Source organism: Myxine glutinosa, chromosome 1 (assembly GCF_964187855.1).
Source record: "Myxine glutinosa chromosome 1, kmMyxGlut1.1, whole genome shotgun sequence".
NCBI classification, from domain to species: Eukaryota; Metazoa; Chordata; class Myxini; order Myxiniformes; family Myxinidae; genus Myxine; species Myxine glutinosa.
The window spans coordinates 112,570,596-112,589,505 of NC_136261.1; the positions used below are offsets into that span (position 1 = coordinate 112,570,596).

Genomic DNA, 18,910 nt, shown 5'->3' on the forward strand with positions numbered 1-18,910 from the left:
CACCTGCGCTCCTATCCATCTACAAGGCTTTCATCTGCAGTTTAATGGAATAATGCTCTCCCCTCTGGGCTGGCACCCCTGCTTCACACCTTGCTCAGCTTGACACTGTGGAAACTAAAGCCTTCAAGATCAGTGGAATCTCTCGCGATGAAGCTGAGTCTATGGGCCTATCACTTCACCATCACTGACAGGTCAGTGGTCTCTCTGCCTTCTACTGCCTCATTTCTGGTCTTGCACCCTCTGCCCTCTCTGTGAATTGTCTCCCTCAGGTATCTGCAGGTCACACGCGGTCCACTAGCAACTCCTCCGAGAGAAACAGTCTAAATCTAGATCCACTGCTCACTTCAACTCATGTACAGGGTGACCCAAAAAAACCTCCCACATTTCGAAAGGCTGTAGCACTGGCAGTAGTGAGGCGGGAGGGGCGGGGCTAGGGTCTGTTGGTAGCCCAACCCCAACCGTCCTCAGTCGCCAACATGGCGTGGTCGGGAGCACACCGTGCGTTCGCTGTCGAAGCATTCTTCACAAACACCCGTTCCGTGATCGCCGTGCAGAGGGCCTTCCGAAGACGTTTCAGTATTCCATGTAACCAAAACGTTCCAGATCGGAAAACTATCTTGCAGTGGGTTGAGAATTTCAGGGCAACAGGCTCAGCTTTAAAAGGAAAATCACCTGGTTGACCTAGGAGCGCTCGTACGCCTGAGAATATTGAAGCATTGAGGCGATCTGTTGTGCAGTCTCCTAGACGTTCTGCACGGAAGCATGCTTTAGCTGAAGGGATATCCCGGGAAACTGCAAGGAGAATCTTACACAAAGACCTCCACTTCAACAACAACAACAACATGCATTTTAAGGCCATTTTCCCTGCTAAAGCGGGGGTTAGCCTTGCGGTCCCCATGACAATCTTCTCCATTTTGCCCTATTTTCTGCATCTCTCCTTGTTAACCCCCTTGCCCGCATTTCTTCTTCCACCATCTTTAGCCAAGTCTTTCTCAGTCTTCCCCGTCCTCTACTTCCTTCGACATTCATTTCCATCACTCTTCTCAACGAGTCACTTTCATCCTTCCTCAACACATGACCAAACCATCTCAACCTGTTCCTCTTCACAGCATCAATCACAGGCTCTATTCCCATCATCTTTCGCAATTCATCATTTGTCTTCCTCTCTCTCAACGATACTCCACACATCCACCCAACCATTCGCATTTCCACCCTTTCCAGCCTTCGTTGCTGCTCTACATTCATGACCCATGTCTCACTCCCATAAATCATAACACTTCTCACACATGCAGCATACACCTTTCCCTTCAGCTTCAACGACACTCCCCTCCTCATCAGCACGCCACTCAGTTCCCGAAACTTCTTCCATGCACATCTCACTCTAGCAACCGTTGCCGAGTCTGATCCACCTTCTCCATTCAGCATGTCTCCGAGGCGGAAAAATGTTTTCACACCTTCCAGCTTCACACCGTCTCCAAGATCCAACTCAACATTTCCTCCATCTGCAGCTCCCTCTGTGCACACCTTACATTTGAATGTAGCTGCCACACTGGTTAATGACCCCTTCAGACCGCTACATTTTTGATGAACCCACTCAGCACACATTGTACATTGAATGGAGTTCACTCCGACACCCTTCCTGCACACAGCACATGGCCACTTCCCAGTTCTTTCCACCTCACCACATGCTTTACCACTTGCCATCACCTTCGTCTTTCCTATATTCACCTCCAGACCTTTTGCCTCCATACATTCCTTCCACTTGTTCATCTTTTCCTTCAGTCCATCCATACTTTCCGCAATCAACACCAGATCATCTGCATACAACTCCCACGGTAAACCCTCCTGTACGTTCTGAGCCAGCACCTCCATCACAGCTACAAATAGTAATGGACTTAGTACCGACCCCTGACGCACTCCCACCTTAAACTCAAACTCACCACTGTTCCCGTCCTTCGTCCTTACAGCTGTGCGCGCTCTTTTGTACATTGCCATCACTACTCTGATCAACCATTCCTCCACTTCTAACTTCCTCAATGCCCATGTCAATACTTCGCGTGGAACCCTATCGAATGCTTTCTCCAGATCAACAAACCCAAGAAACAACTTCTTCCTCTTCTCCATGTACTTCTCCTGCAACTGCCTCACAATAAAGAGCGCGTCTGTCGTTCCTCTTCCTGGCATAAATCCAAACTGCATTTCGTCAATCTTCACCTTCTTCCTTATCCTCCTCTCCAACACCCTTTCCAATACCTTCATTCCATGCTCCAATAACTTTATCGCTCGGTACAAGCCACACTCCAGAAGGTCACCTTTCCCCTTGTATAGAGGGACGAGGGTACTCAGTTCCCAATCCACTGGAATGCGGCCTTCTTTCACCACCAGATTACAGATCTCTGTCATTCTCTTCACACCCCAACTTCCTGCTGCCTTCAACATATCCCACAACTCCCGTCGGCCCTCCCACTTTTCTTCTCTTCATTGCTTTTATCGCTTCCTCAACTTCGTTCTCAGTTATCTTCTCTGCCGGTCCTAAAACTGGGTTACTCTCTGTGTTGCCATCCCATTCATGCTCTGTATTCAACAGCATTTCCATATATCTTTTCCATCTTCCTTTAATTCTATCTGGGTCCACAACGATTTGTCCCACTTCATCCTTCAAGCAACTCACCCCCATCACATCACACCTCTCTTTCGCTATCTGCTTTGCAATCCTGAATACCGCTCTCTGACCCTCTTCCGAATCCAAGCATTTTCCGAACATTTTCCTACATGCCTCCTGCGCCTTTGCTACCTCTTTCTTTGCAGCCTTCTTGGCTGCCTTATAACTTTCATGCTCTGCTTTTTCTGCTCCCGTACCCTTCGCCTTCTGCCACTCCTTGAACTTCTTCCTCTTCTCGTCAATCCTCTTTCCAACTTCATCATCCCACCACCATGTTTCCGAGTGCCTCGGTGGTCCTTTTGTCCATCCACATACCTCAACAACGGCTCCCAACAGACTATCTTTCATTGACATCCAACCACGTTCAAGCTCAACAACATCATCCAAAATGGAGGTGGGTGACAGGTGAAATGGAGGTGACATCATCCAAAATGTGGTGTCCAACCACATCATCATCCATCATCCATCATCATACAAAATGACGGTTGTGCAAGAACTCAATGCGAGAGACTGGATAAGCCGCAGGGAGTTATGCGAGAACATTCTGCAACGTGTTCCGGAAGATGCTGTTCTCTTGTGCAGTGACGAAACTCATTTTCATTTGAGTGGCTCTGTAAACAAACTAAATTTTCGCTATTGGTCTGAAGACAACCCTCGCATGCTACACGAAAGACCGTTGCACTCCGATCGATTGACTTTGTGGTGCGCTGTTGCCGATGTTGGCATCGTGGGTCCTTATTTCTTTGAAGAGGGTGGTGTAACTGTTACCGTAACTTCTGACAGTTACATTGATATGCTCGAAAACTTTCTAAGGCCACAACTTGAACACCTTGAGCTTGAAGAACTCGATGTGTGGTTTCAGCAAGATGGAGCTACGGCACACACAGCTCGAAGATCATTGCAAGTGCTGAGGGAAATGTTTCCAGATCGGGTGATCTCGTTGCGTGGCGATGTTGGGTGGCCGGCCTGTTCCCCTGACCTCGCCCCTTGTGATTTTTTTCTGTGGGGCTACCTTAAATCACGAGTGTATACTGTATACTCATCGACCCCAAACTCTTGAAGCCCTTAAGGTTGCTATTCAGCAGGAGATAGCCGCTGTTCCACCCGACATGACCCGTCGAGCCATGGCAGCCTTCAGAAATCGCCTTCAAGCGTGTATAGACAATGACGGCCACCATTTGGAGGATGTCATCTTTAAAACATGATGAATAAAAACTGTATTGAATGAAGTTTCATGTGAAGTTTCATGTGAAGTTTCATGAAGTTTCATCTTGATCATCTTTAACCATTTTTTTTTCAATTACCTTTGAAATGTGGGAGGTTTTTTGGGGTCACCCTGTATTACCTCCACCACCAAAGGTGGATGGAGGTTAAGTTTTCATCCCTGTCTGTGTGTCTGTCTGTGAACAGGGTATCTCAAAATGTTGTGGACGGATTTGGACGAAATTTGGTGGAGAGGTTGGGTATGTCACAAGGACTAAATGATTAGATACCGGTGAAGATCTGGATCCGGATTTGGAGACAGGATGTTTCAAAAAATTTTAAGTGATTCTTTACCATGGAGTGATAGGGTCAACAGCGATATGCAAGATGATATTTCAAAAAGTTGACTTATTACAAATCTTGGTGGATGAGTTGGGTAAGTGACAAGAACAATGCGATTCGATTTTGGTTAATGTCGGATTCAGATTCAACCTGTCAGTGGGATACAAAACGTAAACTGTTCAGCCTGGCGGAGGTTTGTGCTCTACCGAGTGCCGTTCTAATTCCTCTTTTTTTCCTGCCTGTGGAACCATCTTTCACACACTCTTCAATCTCTTTCTTCCCTCCAGGTTTTGTAGACAGCTGTTCACCACCATCTTGAATCGTCCCGTATCCAAAACCATGATATTTTCTACACCAATTAAACCACCCTCACCCTCCCAAAATCTTGCTTTTGTATTTATCTTGTCCACCCCTTGTGTTCTTCCCTACCCCTCTTCGTTACCGCATCCCTTGTTTGTCACAGTCTCCGTTTATTTTCTCCCCTCTGCCCTGCTGTTGACATACACAATTCTCACCCTGCTGTTGCTTTTGTTATGTTGCGTCCCGATCCCTTCTGTGTTCTAGTTCTTCCACGAGCCTCGACTATGCATACACGTTTTTTTTGTTTTTTTTCAAAAAAAAAAAATTCAGCCATTCAAATTATTCATCACAAGTGTTCAGCGTAACAAATTACTGAGGAGAGAGGGGACAGAAAAGGATTATCAACCAGTGATAGACTTGCTCAGCTGCCTCAGGGACGCTCGATGCTGGGCTGTGGCCGTTTAAGACTGACAAACACTCATTGGGCTTATGCGAAGGGCCCATTAGGTTCCCATAAATTGACCTTACCTTCCAGGTGGAGAATGCAAACTACTTCATGGTAATTGCCTACACATGCAGCAATGGATCAGTATAGGAATAGAGACCACCTTTAGAGGCCATTTTCCCCCGCAGAGCAGGGGTTGGCCTTTTTCGGGCACCGTGGTCCCCTTTTTGAAGCAATGTTTTATGGCCGGATGCCCTTCCTGCCACCAACCCTGTTAGTCGCCTCTTGTGACACAGGGAATTACCAGTGAACTGGTACTCAATTTGCCAACCTCGGAGGGATGACATGCTGAGTCAACCCCCCTGGTGTTAATTCAACGATTGACTGGGATTCGAACCCAGGATCCTAGGATCCCAAGCTGGCACCCTAACGGCTAAGCCAACACTAGGCTGATCAGTATAGGAATGTAGAACATAATAGTTGAAGTTATCAATATTTTTAATGTACAAGGTTTATGAATGGTCAGTGCACTCAAAAATATTTTATCACGTGCATGCGAAGCGTAAGGGTGGGTTCGGCATTTGGTGCACTTTGTTTGTCTGTCGACAGATGTCTATGGTCGAGGAACTCCTCAATTTTAATTTTATCTCATATTTTGAACACAATAGAATATGAACCCAGCAGTACTTTTGTAGATTGTATGGAATCTCCTCCTGATCGCACATGTGTAGAGAGGAGTGAGGTAATTATTTTACTCTGTCCGCCTACTTGTAGGCCATGGGCTACCTAGACCCCTGGTGCACCCCCTCCCCCGCCCTCCCCACCAACCTACCACCCAAGGTTTTTTTTAAGCCTTGGGGTGTCCTGAACACGAAATTGAATGTTAACAGTGAAAATATAGGGACGAACTTTCCTGCGTCAAACACCATGGTGACTATCCGTTAACACCTGTTAACCTTCACACAAAATTTTTCCAATTTTTGAAAAATTTGGTGATGTTGGAAAAATTTCCAAATTTGGGAATTCTGGGAATGTTAGGGAATTCTTTACCGGACGAAATTTAGGGAATTTAATCCACAGTACAAGATTTATGGAATTTAATCAGCAAAGCCGAGCCCCCAATACAACATATGGAATTGAAGGCCGCCAACGCGATTCATGGAATTCATGTTTTCTCCAACACTCTAAGATTATTCGCCGTACAGTTTTTGTTTTCAGTTATATCTCCTGTTGTACATGTGAAAATATAGTTAAGTTCTACCCAGGCAATTCTGAAAGGACTTCATCACAGGTTAGTTAAGTTTTTACTAATACATGTCGTGTGACATGGCTATGAAAATTCACAACAATTGTAGTTAAGTTTCAATTTCCAGTGTACCATTCAACCAAGTGAATATATACGTCTCCTGATTCTCTTACCTTGGTTTTACACATAAATACTAAATATTACACATATATTTGATTGTCTTCCGTTTCTAAATATGACTTTAAACGTGTCTTTTCAGGTCCAGTGTGAATGCACCAAATGACGCAGCCTGATCATGTCTGATCCTGTCTGATCCTACTGACCCCTCCACGCCGATGGAGACTGGTCCACCTCCCCAGAAAAAAACACGACACGATAGTGGTTCTACAAGTAATGAAGAAACACAGACACAGAAACATATACCCGAATGCATTGTCCATGTTCCAGGATTAAAGTATGGACCACTTCAGCTTCTTTCGAGCACCAGTACCGCCGAGAACAAATTGTCAAAGTTGCAGGACATCAGACAAAGACGGCTTTCCCAACCAGTGGATTCTACACACAGGATGAAAGGATCATGTGATCTAATACCCAGTACCCTGTCAGACCATCATGGTTATCACCGACAATGTTACCAACGCTTCACTATGAATCTGGATCGCCTGCAACCATCTGAACCATCTGACCCACTTGAAACAGGTACTGCCCCCAGAACAAGTCGGTCGTCCGAAGGTGATCGCGTCCTCTTCAACCCCGACTGTTTATTTTGTAAGTCTGAAGGGAGGAAGAAGATCAAATCAAGTGGATCGTGGACATCAGAAGGTTTGTCAATGTTTGAATTTGACGGAGGGAAAAATGTTGTCGCGTCAGCTGAGGAGCGAAGTGATGAGAGCTTGCTACGTCGGATCAGAGGGCATGACCTGTTCGCATGCGAGGCCAAATATCACAAGTCCTGTCGGGCCAAATATGTACAGAAGCCACAAAAGTGGAGAAGCACTGACGATGAACAGCGGAAGAGGCAAGCCGACATGGAGAAGGCACACGGAGAAGCATTCAAGGCTGTCTGTAGCATACTGGACACAGATGTCCTCGAAAAGAAACAAATTCTGAAACTAACGGATTTACGCAACATTTACATATCATCCCTGCAGGATTCGCAATACCCTAATCCAGAATACAGGAGCGCCACTGCATCCCTGGGAATGGCCCAGCGAACCGTGGCATCGCCTGCATCTCGATTATGCCGGGCCTATTAACGGCAGCATGATTCTAATAATTACGGACGCGCACACAAAATGGATTGATGCCTTTGTGACGCGTGGTACTGCTCCACTATCGACACGGATACAGCTGTGAAGCATGCCTACGAGCTTGGATCCGCTGATCCAGGCTCGTAGCACTGACGATGAACAGCGGAAGAGGCAAGCCGACATGGAGAAGGCACACGGAGTTGTGTGAAGGTTAACAGGTGTTAACGGATAGTCACCATGGTGTTTGACGCAGGAAAGTTCGTCCCTATATTTTCACTGTTAACATTCAATTTCGTGTTCAGGACACCCCAAGGCTTAAAGAAAACCTTGGGTGGTATTTTGGTGGGGGGGGGGGGGGGGTGCACCAGGGGTCTAGGTAGCCCATGGCCTATTGGCAGTCAAGCAAAATTGAAAATCATTCCTGTTAAGGAAACTTACGGCTATCACCTTCTTGGCACTTTCAAAAACCTTTCACTTAGCAGTACTTGGACAAAATATTACGGCATTTTACTTCATCTCAACCAATCAAATTTGCTGCTCGCTCTATCAGACAAAATCGCAACTCAAAGAAAATGTCGTGCTCGGAAATGCAATAAGCAAGAGTGTAAAAGACCCTTCCCATGTCGTTTCTTCTCAAGACTGCACAGGGTAAGATGTTCTATGAACCCTCTAGTTATACGTGATATACTTGTGATATGAAATGTCAAAATAAAGCAATGGGCCTTACCATACGTAAAATTCCATTTCAAACATTCTGGCATAGCAAAATAATAAAAAGGATTACCATATGTACACAGGATAAAGCCCTCGAGCATGTGAATACTTAACTGCTTCTTCAGCTTTTCATCATGCACTTTGGTACAAGGGCCTGCAATCACAAACAAGGAGTCCCAGGGAGAGAATAATGGAGCAGACAGTTATTGGATGGAAGGAAATAAATCAAATTGAATTCGCTCATAAATCAAGCTATCTGTATCAAATAAATCAAAAGTTTTGGTGCAGTGAGGACAGGTGTGCCAAGTAAAGACAGGTGTGCCAAGAGATTGGACCTCAATTATCAAGTTTAATAAGAGCAACTACACACTAATATTAGTTGACATTAAGTGGCCTCAAAATTTTGGCATGACAACCATAATAAAAGGAATGGATAGAGGCAAAATTTTAGGGGATGGAGGGTGGTGCGTGAGGGGGGTGGGGAGTGGGAAAGGTTTGGGTAGTACCACCAGGAAAGTTTCTGATGGAGTCCTCATCATAAAACTTGTAGCATTTGGAATACCAAATGTATCAAATTTGAGAGCACAATTTTCATACCTTTTTATCCACCCCCCAGCCCCAACCCCTAACAACTAACAACTACAAAACATGACAAATAAGCAGTAGCACCACTTGCATCCAGTTCGAATCAATAAAGCCTTCTCAAAATGTGCCCAATTAGCTTGGCACCCTCCTGCAGCACAAGTGGAACAGCCACCTGGTCCGAGTGCTGAGAGAAGTTGCATCTGGGTTAAAAGAAACCCACAATTGCTGCTTTTCAAAGTTTGCAAGAATCCAGCACACTGTCAAGCATTGTGAATGTGACAACACTCAATATTTGAAGCTTTGATCAGCAGTCAACAAAACTATTTGCTATTAAATCAATATAAAAACTTACAACTAGAAAGCATCTGAAAATGCAAAGCCCATTCGCATACGCTTTGAATTCAAACTTATTTTTCCGTATTCTAGTGTTCAACATGATAAAACATGATGAAAATACTAAAATAAATACTGGAAAAAAAAAAAATGACGATTTTAAGTGACCTTGACCTTTTCATCTCAAAATCAATAGGCTTTAGTGACCCAATATGGAAATCCTGCTCAAGTTTCAGGTCAATTGGATGAAAATTGACGATTTTAGGTGATGCTGACCTTTGACTTTTTGACCACAAACAGAAGAGTCGAAGTGAGAGTGAGGTCAAGGGGAGGGGAGGACACCAGGGGGTAAAACAAGCTGCACACGAGTTGAATGAAACACAGCAAGATGATGAAAGGGAAAGATGGGATGAAACAGAAAAGGAACTGACAAACAGAAAGAGGTTGTGGGAGGAGTGTCAATCACAATAACCTGGAAAAAGGGAGGGCATAAAAATGCGGTTATTTGATGTAAAAGAGATCATGAGTATGGATGGGGAATGACCTGAGGTAGTGGTGAATAGCTTGAAGCCTTGAAGCCTTGAAGCCCTGGAGGGAAGAATGGGACCGAACAGACTGGGGGAGTTAGTTGCACAGGTGAGAGAAAAGAGGAACAAATGAGTGGAGGTGAGCAGCGAGCCTGGATTTTGGGGGTTTAAAAAGGGGTTACTGGCAGATTGTGTGCACTCTGTAGAAACCTGGGAGGGGGAGGGACAGAGCGAAGAGAGGGCAGACGGTGCACTGCCAAAAATAATGCGGTAGAATACAGAGAGACCACCAACCTGTCTGCAATGTAAGGAGTAACTGGCCAAGACACTCACCTGCATCGTGGAAAATCCCAATGACTTTGAGGGCCTTGTTTTCCACAAATCCAAAAGGGCATGTTGTGAGGCAGGGGTACCAGCCCAAAGGAAAAAGCAAGCTGCGAATAAAGAAAGGCCTGGTAGGTTGTAAGTTCAGATTGGCCAAGAAAAGACTTTGCTTGACTGAGGATGACTTTGCACGACCAAAGATGCCCAGTTGGCAGATGGCTTTAGAGGCCATCTTGGAAATACAGTCTGCCTAAGAAAGATCATGGCTGATGGTGATGCCCAAAAGGTTGAGCAACTTAACCTCTAAGTGGTTGGTTGAGGAACTAGATCGTAAGGTTTGCCAGATGGTTCTTGCGGAGAGACAGTATGAGTTTGAGATTTGGCTGGATTGAAAGACATATTCCAAGTGTTTGACCAGCTTGTGATTTATATGAAGGTTTGCAGAGGGAAGAGGTTGCTGCCTGTGTCTTATGAGAAATTACATGGAAGATGGTGGAATCACCAGGAAAGAGATGAGCAGGATTTTCCAGGGAATAAGAAAGATCTTTGATGGAGATGAGGAATAAGTCTGGGCCCAAGACACGGCTTTGGGGCACTCCAGCCTTGGCAGAGAAGGAGCCTGGAATGCCATAAGCATAGAGTTTGAAGATCAACTTGGTGGGGTGCCAGTCCATATCAAATGCGTGAGATAGACATGAGATCAGGTCCGTCTCTCTTGACCTGAGATCGAGGGTGCTCCATCTATTGTTGGGGGTGTATAAGCAGCATATCCAGGATAGAATGACCGGGTCTGGAAGAAAACTGATGATCTGAGGTCAATCCATTGGAGAAAAGGAAGGATTTGGAAGCAAGTCAATAGACCTGCAGTTAAGAGGACCCATTTTTGCACCATATTTTTGTATTGTTGGCGAACGTCCAGGCAGAAGGAAACGACCCAGAGATAATAATCGAGTGAACAGAGCAGAAAGAGGATGAGCAAAAGCAGGAGAGCAGGTTTAAAGATTAATAGCAAGTATATGTTTGGGTTTGTTTTGTTATAAATAAAAAATAAATATTTTCTTTCTGCCATCTTACAATGGAGCAAAGGGATCAGAGAGGACAGAGTGGTCACATGCTTCTCTTCCTACAACATTTCGGGTCACAGTCCCAAGCCACTGGCTCAAATTTTTGCAAAGTGCGGCATTGCATTCCACCTCCAAGCCCATCACAAGTGTAATTGGAGAAACAATTATCTTTCTTCTATGCAACTCCCACCAAGAAGTGGGAGTTGCAGAGAAGACGGATCAGGCAAATATCAGATTGGAAAACTGCTGACCACATTCATCAACACCACACTACAAACAACCAGTGTTTACAGAAATTCCAGTTTTGAAGAGTAGCATCGTGTCTGTCAGGGAGTGGTTGGCTAAAGTGGATTGAATAATTGTCTTTAAGTTGTCAAATAATATAGGTGGACATCCTCTACAGTCTACACAGATCACAGAGGACATGCAGCTTAGCTATTCTTTTGTGCGAGTAAGAATAAAAAAACTAGAACGGAATTCTCCGACCCCGCGACGTCGACCGATATGCTTCCGCCCACATTGTTACATCATTATATATACTTGTACAAAGTTTGATGTCAATCCCTTCAGCTGTTCTCAAGTATCACATTTTTACTTGTCATGACCTCAGACCTTTGCCGCTGAAATCAAATCAGTTCATCTTTGCATCATAATATATACTTGTACCAAATTTGGTTAAAATCCTATCACTTTTTTTTTTTGTATACTGAATCGAGGCTCGTGAAAGAGCTAACATTAACTTCACAAACAAATCGACCAGACAAACAAAATACACAAAAAGAGGGAGCGGAAGACAAGATGGGGAGAAAAAGGGAAGCACACACACACACAACATCCGAGAGCAGGGAGATGTGTGGAAGGGAGAGGGCCCGTGGGGAGGAGGCGTGGGAAGGGGGGGGGGGGGGGGGGGGAGAAGTATAAAGCACAAGGACACCAAGGACTTCCAGGACAAAAGTTGGTATTTCAAAAAGTGGAATTGGGGTGAAATTAGCGGGGGTAGAAAAGATCAAGGTTTTGGATGGGGGAAGATAAGAGATGGTGGTGAACAGCTGTTTTAAAGACTTGGAGGGTGGAGTGGGATTGAAGAGAGTGAGGGAGTTTGTTCCAGAGGCGGGAGAAAAGAGGAATGAAGGAGTGAAGGTGAGCAGAGAGTCTTGATTTTGGCAGTTTAACCAAAAGAGGGTTGCAGGCAGACCTTGTGCGACCTGTAGGAATATTTGCGGGACAGAGCCCAGAGAGAGCTGGGGGGGCAAGGCCAGAGAGGAGTCGGTAGAAGACGGAAAGACCACCAACCTGCCTGCGGTGAGTGAGTGAGAGGCCCTTGGAGTTAGCTTCATCGCGGGAGATTCCAATGATTCTGAATGCTTTGGTTTCAACAGCGTGAAGGCGAGCTAGGTGTGAGGCAGGAGCACCAGCCCAGAGGGGAGAGCAGTATTCCATTGAGCTGCGGATGAAAGCCTTGTATGTGGTGAGGAGCTCAGGTGTGCCAAGGAAGGACTTCGCACGACGGAGGATGCCCAGTCGGCGACTGGCTTTGGAGGCCAGATTTGAAATGTGGTTTTTCCAGGAAGCACTGCTTCACAAGTTAGCTTGGTAACAGAATTTTTACCTAAAAGGACCTCTAACCTTTGACCTCTTGACCCCAAAATCAAATCAGTTCATCTTTGCATCATTACACATGCTTGTACCAACTTTGGTCAAAATACCATCACTGGTTCACAAGTTATCGTGGTAACAGGATTTGTTTCCTTTTCTTTTCCAAATATCCAAAATAGTGTGAGGGTAGGACGGGAGGGATAGGGTATGATGGGAGGGAGAGGGTGGGCGAGGATAGGACGGGAGGGGAGGGTGGGCGAGGGTAGGATGGGAGGGGAGGGTGGGCGAGGGTAGGACGGGAGGGAGAGAATGGGCGAGGGTAGGACGGGAGGGAGAGGATGGGTGAGGGTAGGATGGGACTGAGAGGCTGGGCGAGGGTAGGATGGGAGGGAGAGGGTGGGCAAGGATAGGACGGGAGGGAGAGGGTGGGCGAGGGTAGGACGAGAGGGAGAAGGTGGGCGAGGGTAGGACAGGAGGGAGGGGATGGGCGAGGGTATGACGGGAGGGGGAGGGTGGGCGAGGGTATGACGGGAGGGGGAGGGTATGAAGGGAGGGGAGGATGGGCAAGGTTATGACGGAAGGGGGAGGGTGGGCGAGGATATGACGGGAGGGAGAGGATGGGCGAGGGTAGGATGGGTGGGCGAGGGTAGGATGGGTGGGCAAGGGTAGGACGGGTGGGTGAGGGTAGGATGGGTGGGTGAGGGTAGGACGGGTGGGTGAGGGTAGGACGGGAGGGGGAGGGTAGGATGGGAGGAGGAGGGTGGGCGAGGATAGGAAGGGGGGATTGGAGTGGGAAGGGGACATGGGGAGGGGACATGAAGGAAGGAAAAGGGACAGGATATGGAAGAGGACATAGGAAGGGGAGGGGACAGGATATGGAAGAGGACATAGGAAGGGGAGGGGCCATGGGGCCCGCAAGGCTAACCCCTGCTCTAGCGGGAAAAAATGGCCTTAAAACGATCATTCATTCATTTATTCATTCTTTTCCAAATATCGTACTTATCTTGACAATGCCTCAAAATAAAAATCACTTCTGTTGTTGATCTTCCTGGCATAAAACCAAATTGGTTGTTGCCTATACTAAGCACTTTTCTTAATCTTCTTTCAACCCCCTTTAAACAACACCTGCTCAATTAGTTTAACTCCTCAAGCATGAAAATAATAAGGGGTACCCCTTCCTGTTGGACAAGGGCACAATAATGCTATTTGCCTCCTCTTCAGTGCTCACTCCTTCTTCCAAGACCTTTTGGCACAATATTGGAATCCATTTGATTCCTACAATTCCAACCACCTCTGTCATTTCAACAACTTCTCAGAGATGGCCAAACGGATCTTCGTCAAACTTTCAGAGGTTTGTCAATGAGTGCCGGGGAGTGGTTTCGGGAAAAAAAGGGTTTTGAAAAAATATATATATTTAATCACTCTTAGCGCCTTTGTAGTTATCTGAAAGGTAATATTAAATTATCCCCGACCCCATTCCTTCGTGGGTATACAGAAGTGGTTTTGGTCCCCACAAAAAAAAACCAAAAAAAAAAACCGAATTCTTCAAAATGCCAACAGGATTAGAACAGCATCAGGCCAATGCCTGGTACCCTTATATCTGTTCAAATTTTGAATATCTGTTAAAACCAATGGGTGCGAATGTCAAGTTTGAAAATAAATATTTGTTCTTTGCACCTATTGAACATAGCAGTGACGAAGCAGGTGTACATAGCAGTGGTGAAGCAGGTGTATACATAGCAGTGGCGAAGCAGGTGTACATAGCAGTGGTGAAGCAGGTGTACATAGCAGTGGTGAAGCAGGTGTATACATAGCAGTGGCGAAGCAGGTGTACATAGCAGTGGCGAAGCAGGTGTACATAGCAGTGGTGAAGCAGGTGTATACATAGCAGTGGTGAAGCAGGTGTACATAGCAGTGGTGAAGCAGGTGTATACATAGCAGTGGCGAAGCAGGTGTACATAGCAGTGGTGAAGCAGGTGTATACATAGCAGTGGTGAAGAGAAATTCACCAGATAGAGCCATATGTTGGTTGTAAACGACAAGAAAGTTAAACTACCGAGCTATAGGTTTCACAAGATATTTGCCGTTAGTTCTCATATCCAGTAACGGTAAACGATCACCTGGTCTTTGCCCAGTCTCCACGATGAAGGTTTTGTTGCAGAGTACAGGTGATACAATATGCAGTATTAATGCAAGTGCAAGTGTTCCGTTTCGTCCCCCACCAGCCCATTTCCTTTCTGCCACTCGTCCACTTCTATACAATGTCTTCTTCTCCCTAGTCACCTTTCATCCTTCCTCAATCTGCAAACCTAGTGCTCTCTCTTATTTAGCTCCTGCACAGGCCTAGATGTCTGTAAAAACGAATGGGCATGTATAAGTTGGGCATATTAAATTGGGCATATTAAATGGGCATATTAAATGGGCATATTATGGGCATATTGGGCCCATAAAATGGGCATATTAAAAAATAAGAAACATGTTGCAGCACTTTCATGTTGTAAAGACACCTGTCTGGATACCAACATTGCAGGTGCAGTCCAATGCAGTAGCTACAATTCTACCGGGATAAAACACTTTGAAAAAAAATTCAAACATTTAAATCAAACTTTCATTTCAATTCCGAATCGTTGTTCCACAAATGGCACAGCATAAGGAAAATAACAAATAATTACAGTATGTGACTCAGTGGACTTGTAATGACAATGGCAGCCAGGCCATTACCTTTGATTGAAACAATGTCAACAAGAGCGACAATTACTTTGCAATAAACGTCCCCTACCAAGTTTCAATTCAATATCAGTAAACACATTCCTTTATTTGGAATCCATTCCTTTAAAAATATTTTTAAAATATGCGTACGGCTTGTGTGCATATATCATACATTGTGATTATATACCTGGGATCATTACTCCCGCTAGGGAGTAATGCATTCGATCGTGTCCGTCTGTGTGTGTGCGTATGTGTGTGCGTGTGTTTGTGAACAAGATATCTGGAAAAGTTCTGAACGGATTTGGATGAAAGTTGGTGGGATGATTGCCCTTGGGATAAGGAAGAATTGCTTAGTTTTTGGTGAAGCTCAGGATATTATTCCGGATCCAGGAATTTTTTGAAGGATTGTTTACCATTGGAAGAAAGGGCTCTTTTTTTTTTTAACATTATCTTCTATATATTCTATATTTATTCAGGCCGAGAAAAATATATTTCCGGGTTCTGGTCAGCGCGCACATCGATTTTGACCCTGCGCGTCAACGATTTTTTTTTCCAATTTGGTATCGACGTTCACGCACGGTTCTCCCCTACAAAACTGCGTTTAGTTTGTCCAAATCCAACCAGCCGTTCCAAAGATATGAGTAGTTTTGTGTGCCGTGACGTCATGAATCCAATAGGGAAGTTGCATGTGACGTCATCGTCTTAGTCACGTGACCGCTTGGGTGGAAAAACATTGCTTCTGCCACCATACGTAATGGCGGCAATTTGAAACTCGTCTCACATATAAATTGCCCCCTACACGATGGTAAAGAGTTGTTGTGCTGTCGGATGTACAGCCCGATTTCATAAGGGATCGGGCTCGTCATTCTACCGTTTTCCGGACGAGACAACGCCAAAACCGATTCATGGCTGCCTGGACTGCAGCACTCAGGTGAGAATATGGCTCAATAGGTTGTTACCTTCGCTCGCGAAGCGAAAAGCAGGATTAGGCATTTGGTTACGTACATGTGGAGTGTGTGTGGCGTACGTGTGGCATACTTGTGGAGTGTGTGTGGCGTACGTGTGGCGTACTTGTGGAGTGTGTGTGGAGTGTGTGTGGCGTACTTGTGGCGTACGTGTGGAGTGTGTGTGGCGTACTTGTGGCGTACGTGTGGAGTGTGTGTGGCGTACGTGTGGCGTACTTGTGGAGTGTGTGGGGCATACTTATGGCGTATGTGTGGAGTGTGTGTGGCATACTTGTGGAGTGTGTGTGGCATACTTGTGGAGTGTGTGTGGCGTAAGTGTGGAGTGTGTGTGGACTGTGGAGTGTGTGTGGCGTACTTGTGGGTCCACATGGGTCCACAGGCAGATGACACAGCCTCAGTTTCTCACAATACCGCGAAAACGTCTCAACGGGCAAGCTACGGGCGTAAACTGTAAACCGACAGGTCCGTCTGATCAAACGACAGCTTTCCCGCCATGTTGTTTGTGCCACCCAAGATGGCGGCCGGAACCGGTTGCCATGGACGACGCTCACGCGATGCAAGGCCTCTATCGGCTGGATATTGTCATTTATTGAAACAAAGACGTTCTTTGTCGGGTTTGTGTGAAGCAACCAGAAGGCCTAGAGAACTGCGGGTTGTCTCCTTAGTTAGGCCTGGATCCTATCTCGTTTGTCATGAAGTTGTAAGTGTCTGTGATAATCTGGTGGACTGGGAGAAGAGATCGTGGAAGACCATTGGCCTGTTAGACCACTTGCACATGCGGTGTTGACTCGATCGCCGCATTGGAATGTTTGACGGTACGGCGAGGCGATCTCGAGAACGAAATGGCAGTCTATAATATGCTTGAAGAACTTAATGATTTTCAGAATAAATACATTTTAAAATAACTTAAGCTTGTGTTCATTATTTAGAAAAAGGCCTACGATTCCCATTGGCTGTCTTTAATTTCTCTCTGGACGGCACCATGGCAGATGAGGATCGCAAGTCATGAGGACACAAAAAACAACACCTCTATTTGTGCAATCCATGCTTTTCAAAAAAAAAGAAAGAAAAAAAAAAAACCGCATCGCCGCATCAATTCTGGAACTTTGGTCTGACCAGAGACCAGCAATATTTTTTTTTTGGCCTAACATTGTGATATGAAAATAGTTTTCATATTTGTTGTAAATGTAGTTTAAACTCATGGTTATGCATTAGAGCAGTGTATTTTGTTAGCAGCGTCGTCTTAAAGGTTCTTTTTTTTTCTAATAAAGACATATTCTGTCATTTTAAAACCACCAAAGTGTGTATTCGGTTTCCCCATTTCATAAAATGTATCGTTTGATACGTATAATGCTTTAAAACTGTTTTTTTGTTTTTACCTCAGAAGAGATATCACCATTTACCTCAGCGAATGTCAATCGCGGTGTCAGTATTTGATGAATTTATAAAGACTTAGGTGAGTTATAAGTGTGACAAGCATGTGCACGGGATTCTTCCCAGAAGAATGAGTGGTCGCATTAGCTTGTACGACTTAAAATGAGCGAGTTTTGTTTTCACGTTTGGGCCAGTTTTACATGTTGTATCCCTAAGGAATGAAACGAACGTTTTTCCTGGCTTACAATTTTATTTGAAGTCACACATGCCTCAACATACACTCACTTATAGAGAATTGAACGCTGAATCCGAAAATGTAAGTGAAATTGCCTTGTTTTTTTTTTTTTTTACATTATCTTCTATATATTCTAAATATATATCTGTGCAGTGTCTGTCTTGTGTTGTCTTGTCTTGTTTTGTCACTGAACTACTCCCTCAAACTTTTGTGAAATTGTACTATTCCAACTTGACCCATGGCGGGAGTATGCGCTCTACTGAGTGGCGTTCTAGTTGCTCTTGCACTGCACCATGGACTAACACCCAGGTCTAAGGCCTGAGGCCTGCCAATCTGTGCTGCTTCATTGAATGGCGGCACATTGTTTTAATTTGGGTAGAATCAGACCAGCTATCCAGCCAATAGGCATAAAGCAGTGAGGTGGAGCCAGGACAGCTGAAAACTGAGCCATGTACGGTATAATATGTGATATTTTCCAAGTTCAAAAAGGGCATAGCTCCATGAAAGATTGGGGTATATATGAATGAATATTCATATATTCATGAAAGATTGGGGTAATGTACCAAAACTCAAACCTGTTCTGTAACTTATCATAATAAAGACATGCACCAAGTTTCAGTTGAATATGTTAAAGATCAGCCCAGCATATTTCGTAAATACTGCTTGTGATAAATATTTTAGATCATTTTCTAAAAAAATATATTATTTAAATAAAACAGGTATATTATTGTGGCAAAACAGCCTGGTGTTGGCTTAGCGGTTAGGGTGCTGGCTTGGGATCCGAGGATCATGGGTTTGAATCCCGGCCGATCGCCGAATTAACGCCAGGTGGGTTGACTCAGCCTGTCATCCTTCCGAGGTCGGCAAATTGAGCACCAGTTCACTGGTAATTCCCTGTGTGTCGCAAGAGGCGACTAACAGGGTTGGTGGCAGGAAGGGCATCCGGCTGTAAAACATTGCTTCAAAAAGTGGACCACGGTGCCGGAAAAAGGCCAACCCCTGCTCTGCGGGGAATAATGGCCTCTAAATGTGGTTT

General features: G+C 45.1%; 1 protein-coding gene across 4 annotated transcripts in view; it reads right to left on the reverse strand.

The window, feature by feature from the left end:
* The window catches only part of LOC137427517 (luc7-like protein 3), a 127,605-nt gene that overhangs the window by 105,671 nt on the left and 3,024 nt on the right, over nucleotides 1–18,910 (reverse strand). For all 4 annotated transcript variants that reach the window (XM_068117085.2, XM_078776149.1, XM_068117075.2 and 1 more), the window contains exon 3: nucleotides 8,277–8,316. In XM_068117085.2, coding sequence (XP_067973186.1) covers nucleotides 8,277–8,316 — 40 coding nt within the window. The remainder of the gene's footprint in view (nucleotides 1–8,276; nucleotides 8,317–18,910) is intronic.